We start from the raw sequence: 8,085 nt of genomic DNA on the forward strand, positions 1-8,085 counted from the left end.
TTAAAGGGAATATACACACTTTCAGTTGAATCAGAATCAGAATATACGCTGAATTCACATCATGCTCACACCACCATGGCACCATGAACCTGTCCCTTATTTAGTAGTGAGAAAGTTGGCAACCCTAGTAACATGTGAAGGCAGCGTGGGCAATCTGCATATAAAAACGGCTCCAAAATGAACGGCTCGCAACTGCGAATCGGTCACTAAAAAAGAGCCGTTCAAAAGACCGACTCGTTCACGAGCGTCACATCTCGTCGTGTCATTGATGTGACGAAGGCAGTGCTATCACGAGGTGACTGAGGGAGTGAACTGAAGCTAAACTAAGTACGCTTATTCAATTACTGTACTAATGTTAAGTACACATCAGAAGTATTCAATTCACCGCCGATAAACAGCTGTTTAAATCAAGAGAAACCTTCGGCTATCTTCGGATTCAGTCGGAATCGATGTTGTCACTCGACGCTGTTAGCACACCACGCCTCTTCCACGCGTCACGTAACAGCAACACATTCAAGGTTACAGCTATACAGCACATGTAAGAAGAAGAATGGACTCACATCTGACTAATATAGGTCGGTCAGTTTTAACCTGACAGAATGCACATCGTTGATTTTGTCTCCGGATCACTTGCAGGTAAGCGTTCACTCTTGTCCCTTTGTATTTAGTATGAGGCTGCTATATAGCCAGCTCGTGCATGTGTATCATGGTTTACAACAACACAGAAAGTCAGATGAGTAGATACACTTACACGTGTCATGTGTGTGACACAGATTAAATGTGTATTATCTAACCTACATAAAGATTGGAGAATTAGGAGGGGATGGAGGTAGTGAATTAAACTGATTTACCACCCCTGTCCAGTTTTGTCACATATATAACTAGTCTAGTAATTTTTATGTTTGTATTCATACATTTATAATCTGTCATCTGGACTCTTAATAGGTTTGTTACAACTAACAACTTTACTTTGAGTGTAGGAAATCACTACAGGATTTTGAGCCACATATAACAGATGTTGAAAACGTAAAACATAGTGACAGTAAATGAACTGAATTTTGATAATGGCTTAAATTTGTCTATTCAAAGCTAAGCCAGGGGCTTGAAAGATACCTTTAGTGAAGCTTATAGCACCACTAATACACCCTTCAAATAGCTGTCTATCACTGTAATAAAATATAAGTAAAAGTCCCTGTCATCTGCACATCACAGACGTTTTTGGGGTTGAAGTCCTTCAGCTGTGTTTCTTTTTGTCCTTGATGCACCCTTTTCATTGGAACATACAGGGGCATGTGGAGTTGCAGTGGGATATCCTCTTGACACTGTGAAGGTACAGTAAAGTGACATTTACTTGAGAAATCAAGATGAATGCAAAACATGGGGCCACAATTTTATAAAAAAAAAACACTTCTCTTTCTAGGTCCGGATCCAAACCCAGAGACAGTTCACTGGAGTATGGCAGTGTGCAGCGGCTACATTTTCAAAGGAAGGGGTGAGTGGGACAGTAATAGTGTATATGATGCCACGTTTTTGAGTATACCTGCTGCCGTGATTCAGAAGTAGAAGACAGCGTGGATTAGGGATGTACATTTTAGGTATTTTCTGTAATCGATCTATCAATTATTGATTGATCAAAAATCTTTTTCCCCCTAAATTACATTTTATACAGCAACAAAACGCATATAAAAATAAATAAAAGATAATAATAAATAACTGACGGTAGTGAATACGGGTACATGTTAAACACTGATTATGAACGATCAGGCTCATACAAATATTCTCCGCTGACATAATCTTATAATGTGAAGGCTCATAATACTAACAGAAAAGTACATCAGACTCACAGTGTCCAGTTTTCTGTCTACTCGTTCTTATTGAGAAAAACACACATGTATTCGGTCAGGTGTCAGCCAGGAACGCAACTGAGTCATAATCAGTCCAGCTGCAGAAAAGCCCAGATGGCTCTGATGTTGCTGATCTGCAAACACAGCGCACTAGCAATTCCCAACAGTCTGTAGGCTTTGTATCTAAAGGTGGGGAAATGTCCTGTTTAAAACTATCAACCTTCGTGTCCGTGTCATTGTTGGCAGCAGCTGCGTATTGATCCTCTCTAAAAAGCTCACGTTGAGACCAGGAGCACAGCTGCAGCCGCCAGCTGAACATCTCCGCTGTGTGCAACACCTTTAACAGCTGACTCACACAAAACATGCTTTAAACTTAAAACACCTCCCTGATAGCTGAGTGTAATATGAGACCACATGATGTTTGTTCCACATGACAGAAAATTGAAAACAAAAATGCGCGTTTCGAGTAATTTCTTAACAATCAATTAATCGATAATCGATTAATTGTGTACATCCTAGCATGGATTGTGTAGAAAGCATCTAGTCATTTGGAGTAGAGCTTGTTTTTAAAACAGTAGGTCTGTTCATGATAGAAATCATGAGAGTCAGGAAGAACAGCAGAAGTAGTGCCATTGTTGGTAACTGAGCCAAAGGTGTAACAACATATAAACTACAAATGTTTCTAAGCCAAACATTATTCATCATTATCATCATTTTTCTGCACAATGTGGTTTGGATTTACACTACAATAGCAGTTAGCCTACTCCAAGATTGAATTGCTTTAAAATAGCTGAAAGTGACGCAAAGGCTTTTTCCTTTCACTTGTGTTCTTAGGTGCATGGCTTTTTCAAAGGCATGTCCTTACCTCTCACAACAATCACAATGACCTCTTCAGTGGTGTTTGGGACGTACAGAAACTGCCTGCAATGTCTGAGCCAGGCACGAGGAACTGGTCTGAACACCAAACTGGATGTCCTCCTATCTGGTATGGCAGGAGGGATAGCTCAGGTAAAGGATACAATTTTCCATGTCCTCTAATATGCTTTTACTGTGTCATAGGATTGTGCGTTCCTGTTCCTCAAAGGTTTATAGTCATGTAGAAAGTGAAATGCTCAAGTTTTGAGGTTTCCACTTCCCTGACTTCTGCTGCCAATTATCTCCCTCTGACAGATATCGGTGATGTCTCCTGGTGACATAGTAAAAGTACGTCTGCAGTGTCAGACAGAGTCCAAGCGTAGGGGAGCCAACGCACCCAAACCCAAGTACCACGGTCCAATTCACTGTCTGCTGAGCATTATAAAAGAAGAGGGGTTCAAGGGGCTTTACAGAGGAGTGCTGCCACTTATGCTCAGAGACGGGCCTTCGTATGCGACTTACTTTTTGACTTACGCAACCATCTGTGAATGGTTGACTGACAAGGACAAGACAAAACCGGGTGTGTAATGTCAATTTTTCCTCCAGGTTTTATCCTTGGCTTTTGGAGGTACAAATTTTCATTGACTTCTCTATAACTCTTTTTTCTTTCATTTCTTTCAGATTTGAGTAGTATCATGCTGGCTGGTGGATTAGCTGGAATGGTAGGTTGGACCATAGGAACGCCAATGGATGTGATAAAAGCCCGTCTTCAGATGGACGGAGCACGGGAGACAAAGCGATATAGGGGTTTTTATCACTGCATCACAGAGACTGTGAGAGTGGAGGGATTCGGCGTGTTCTTCAGGAGCTTAGGCATCAACTGTGTGCGGGCGTTTCCTGTCAACATGGTGGTGTTTGTTACATATGAGGTTCTCACAGGTCTTCTTAAAAATGCATCTGATGATCCCCCTCGTTTAGGCTTAGAATAGTATTGAATACCTCCTACCTACCTGTGCGGTTTACAAAATGCCAAAGACATTTTGTTGTCTGTTGCATTTGGGTATTTTATTAATGTTCATATTATAATATTTGGAGTTTGAACAATTTGTTACATTTATGACATTCAGTTAAGTACAGTACTAGCATAAATCCTAACATGTTTTAGAGGAAGGTAGAGGAGTTATTCAGTAATGTTGGTCCCAGTTATTGGTCCTGCAACCCTCTGACCACTAGATGGCCTCCCTGGCCAGCTCGTTACCCTCGCTTTTCTTGTTGCTCTTCAGTATGTTGACAGGAAAAAAACAGTACGAGTGACTGGTTCGGTGTGGAATCTGAAGAGCAGCGCACTATGGGATCTAAACAGACTTGAGACTGTTAAACTTGAGAAATATTTGACTACATCAAGACCCTCTAAGGCCTTGGGTTGAGAATCATGAATGAGCTGCAGCACGCACAATTTATATGTATGATTCATGACCATGTCCAGAGATAAAGCTTGTTATTTTCATCCCAGGAGCGAAGATGCACAGTCTAAATAAAATATAATATGTTCATATTTTAAAACTTGATGAAATGGATTTATAAGGGATTATTCTACAGAGTAATTATAAAGAGGAAAGAGCCTCAGGATGATCCGCTTCTGGGTTTTGAACAGTATCAGTGTTGGAGACTTCTTTCATGAACAATACGGAAACCTGCAAAGCAAACTTGTTTTACTGTCAACCTCTAAAACATTTATTAAATTGCTCTTTCCTAGAAAACTAAACACAAGTGTTTTAGACTTGCTGCTATCAAGTGGAGATATTTAAAGGGAATAAGTGTGGTGTCAAAGTGTAGGACAGACTTACATCAGGGTTCTTTGCTAACAGAAAATATATGTGAAGTATATTTCCTGTTATTTATTATTGTTATGAATATCATGAAAATGCTTTTTGTGCCTTCCATAATAAAGGAGATCGATATAACTACTGTATGCTGTACGAATCTGTGTAAATGTTGCATGTGCGCTATAAACAGATGCTTGATTCAATCTGAAAACTTTAAGACAGGTTCTTCATACAATACATATATATATACATATATATATGTTTCTATGTATTGTATGAAGAACTTGTCTTAAAGTTTTCAGATTGAATCAAGCATCTGTTTATAGGAAATGGAAGCATGAACATGGCATGTTCTGTATTTTTTAGCCCACCACCCTCTAAAGTAAGAGGGACATGAAAACCATGTATGCAATATGTACTCCCCCAAATGTGACAGTATGTCAGCCATAATGACAAAGCACCAGCTTGGATTACATGGAACACTGATATTTACAAATGCATGGTAATAAACCACTGAAATAATTAAAGGAGTTGTATTGTAGTAGTAAATTACATACTTGTGCTGCACATTTTGATTTTTAATGATTGCCAGTGGCGGAAATCTAAATGACTGATTCAGATTTGTCTTAGGAGTTCTGCTGATTTAATTTCATTTGTTCCAGTCATGGCAATGTACAAAATTCTACTTATAAAAGAAGAGAACTGCATGATTTTCACACATTTCATATCAGTAAAAGAGCAGGGAGAAAAAACATAACATTTTGCCAGCCTCTTCAAAACACAAGTGAAGAATAGAAATAGATGGTCTGTCATATTTCAATGTGACAACTAATATTATTGTAACAAAAAGAAAACAAAAAAAAAAACAATTGTGATGACACTTCCCATTAAAACTCCCCACGATAGTGAAAAATGTCAATGACCTTTTAAGTTTTTAGAAGTATTCATTTGTCAGAGTTTTAGCTGAAGCTTTATCAGTAAAAAAACAGATAGTTTAAGTTAATGTTAAGAACAACACACATGATGGATATTGTCATTATAAGGCCCCTGGTACTTTTTTTTCCAGGTACAGCAGGTGGTTTTCAAAAGTTGTCCTGTTGGCACAGATCAAGTTTTCCTATGAGTCGTGAGGCTCTGTAGGGTTGTACTACCATCTAGTGTGTAAGGAGAATACTCTTGGGTAGTCCCATACATACAGTATATAATCACATAACTTCATGTCATACACAGATTTTGTCTTTCTTAAGAATAAGTTCACATCTGCTTTCATTTAAAATATCCCTAAAACGAGCTCCTTTATAGTTCAAGATAATAAAAATTACACTGTTAGCTCTAACTTCTCATAAAATCAATGACAGTTTTAATGAGACCTGTTGCTTCTTAAAATCTGGATCTTCAAAAAGCCCAAATTAGTTCCTCTTGTGATTTAATTTGCCAAGATATTGTTTTTGATTAGAGCTAAGGTCATGTTGAACTTTCCACAGCTGCAGACTGAGCTCAGAAATATCTGATTTATCTTACTTGAGGTGGTGCATGCAGGAACAATTTGTGGCTCTGTTTTTTCCCATGTAGCCTGAAGCCTAATTTGTCCCAGCTAAGCAGATTCCCAATTGGGGACAAGTGATAAAGCTTTGATTATAACAACTGACTTAAGTGCTTCCTATTTTGCCCCTCAAACCAATTACGTAAAACAGAGACTGGCGCACTAAGCACTCCTTGTGAATTTAGATGTAAAGGTGATTTTTAGTAAGAGTTAATAGGTCCCCAAATTCCCATAAAACTACTTGGGGTTCATCCCTTGCAATAAGTTCTTGAATGTGTCGACCACCTCTTATGCTTCCCCCAAATTCTAAGAAGCACGACAAACAAACCCATTGTTCAATGGAATAATTAACTGAATCAGATTATCCCACAAGCAATATCAAGTGGAATCAGGGACATATTTGAACTGATGGAGAAAACCACCAACACTCTGAGCAACCCACTGACATTATTTGTGCAATAACTCCCCGCCTTTTATTTGGGTTGTGGCTGAACACACAACTATATACTTAACATGATATACAGCTGGATGACAAATGAAAACCCAACGATATGTGTATTAATTAGGTGCTGGGCTGGCTGCCAGAACCTCTTCAATGAGACCTGTGGAAGTCTCTGAACTAACTCTATGCAACAGACAAACACAATTCTTCCCAGAGATATTCTCTCAAGTGCTGTTTTGTAGGTTGTGGTACAGAACACTGCATTCAGCCTTGTTAAAACCAATAAAAACATCACTATGTGGAAAAACAAAGCCCCCTCATTCATCTAAGACCACTGAGTTGACGCAGCAGGAGTTAAATGCCGAGGGCCCTGGGGAGAAAAACGCAGAGTTATCCAAAAAGGATGAACCCGTCTGAACTTAAGCCTCAACTCAGTACTAATTTTAACTGTTTCATGACACTCCAATCGGCCTAATTTATGTGTCACAAGTTCTCCCTTACAAACTGTAATGTGTCACTAGTAGCTTTACCCACATCAGACACCAACCTCTCTCCTTTGCGTTCTCTTTTCTGTATTTGGTGTACACTCTCTTTCTGTCTCTCCCTGAACTCAACCAAAATTTGATAAGATGCCCATGCCAAATACTTTGAGTTCTGTAAATGTTTTCAATAACTTTTCAAACCCAAGCTCTTTTGCTAGACTTACAATTTTCAAGGTTTTAAAAGATATCTTATGTTGAGTTTTTTTAAAGTACAATTCCTGAAAAATGGGTAAAAGCAGTATTTTTTTTACTTTCAGTTTAAAAGGCTGACTTCCTGCTGGATTTTCTTTGTCTTAAATACAGCAGGGGTTACATTTTTTAAAATGTATTACCCATCTGTCTTACTGATCTTCCAGTTGTGTAAGATGCTTGATTCTGATTGGTCCAAACCCCTGGACAATCCCTTGGCGATGGTTAATAACTTTCGCTGACATGAGCAACACCAGAGGTAAACGGATCACACGTCACGTCAAATCAATCCGCTGAAAAGCGTTCCGGCACATTTTGCTTCTACTTGTTGACACCATAGACCATAAGGTGAGGTAAAACCGTTAGCTTCTGTTAGCATCATATTGGTAAACAATGTGGCTAAACATTAGCTTCGGTTAGCATGCTAAATCGGCAGGCTATAGATTTTAACATATTGTACCCTGTCCAGCAATGTTAGCAATGGCAGCGGAGCAGGTGAGAGACACTTTACATTACTGGTCTCTACAGAGAAACTTGAACCATGAGAGGTGGTGATAATAGCAGCAGGGTTCAAAGTTGTGACATTTGCCTCGTTTATATTTAAAGGTGTGTGAACCGCAGAGCTCAGAGAAGAAGGAAAGCTGAATGAGGACAGTTTCATGTAAAATCGACCATAACAGGCAGATAAGAATCCATCACCATGGAACACTTACAGACGTGGAATCACTGGGACTATTTTTAAAAACTGTTTACATAAATCTCTTTAAATCAATAAAATAATCTTTTAATCGATATTATTTGACAACGTGTTTGTATTTTAAGTTAGTAGCCGGGTAATAAGCAG

The 8,085-nt window shown here is 38.8% G+C and overlaps 1 protein-coding gene across 1 annotated transcript; it reads left to right on the forward strand.

Moving 5' to 3' along the window:
• Positions 1-249: 249 nt before the first annotated feature.
• slc25a47a (solute carrier family 25 member 47a) lies at positions 250-4,667 on the forward strand. The gene is made up of 6 exons (XM_034699422.1): positions 250-636; positions 1,287-1,330; positions 1,421-1,492; positions 2,679-2,852; positions 3,015-3,279; positions 3,381-4,667. Exons 1-6 carry the CDS (start codon positions 600-602, stop codon positions 3,686-3,688), a joined length of 900 nt encoding a protein of 299 aa, XP_034555313.1. The 5' UTR covers positions 250-599; the 3' UTR covers positions 3,689-4,667.
• Positions 4,668-8,085: the final 3,418 nt, after the last annotated feature.

Source organism: Notolabrus celidotus, chromosome 13 (genome assembly GCF_009762535.1).
Source record: "Notolabrus celidotus isolate fNotCel1 chromosome 13, fNotCel1.pri, whole genome shotgun sequence".
NCBI classification, from domain to species: domain Eukaryota; kingdom Metazoa; phylum Chordata; class Actinopteri; order Labriformes; family Labridae; genus Notolabrus; species Notolabrus celidotus.

Excerpts from the sequence above, each read along its gene's own strand:
- slc25a47a (XM_034699422.1), top strand. The coding sequence starts at position 600 with ATGCACATCGTTGATTTTGTCTCCGGATCACTTGCAG. Across the intron at positions 1,493-2,678 it reads CTACATTTTCAAAGGAAGGG|GTGCATGGCTTTTTCAAAGG; the intron begins GTGAGTGGGACA and ends TTGTGTTCTTAG. Across the intron at positions 2,853-3,014 it reads TGGCAGGAGGGATAGCTCAG|ATATCGGTGATGTCTCCTGG; the intron begins GTAAAGGATACA and ends TCCCTCTGACAG.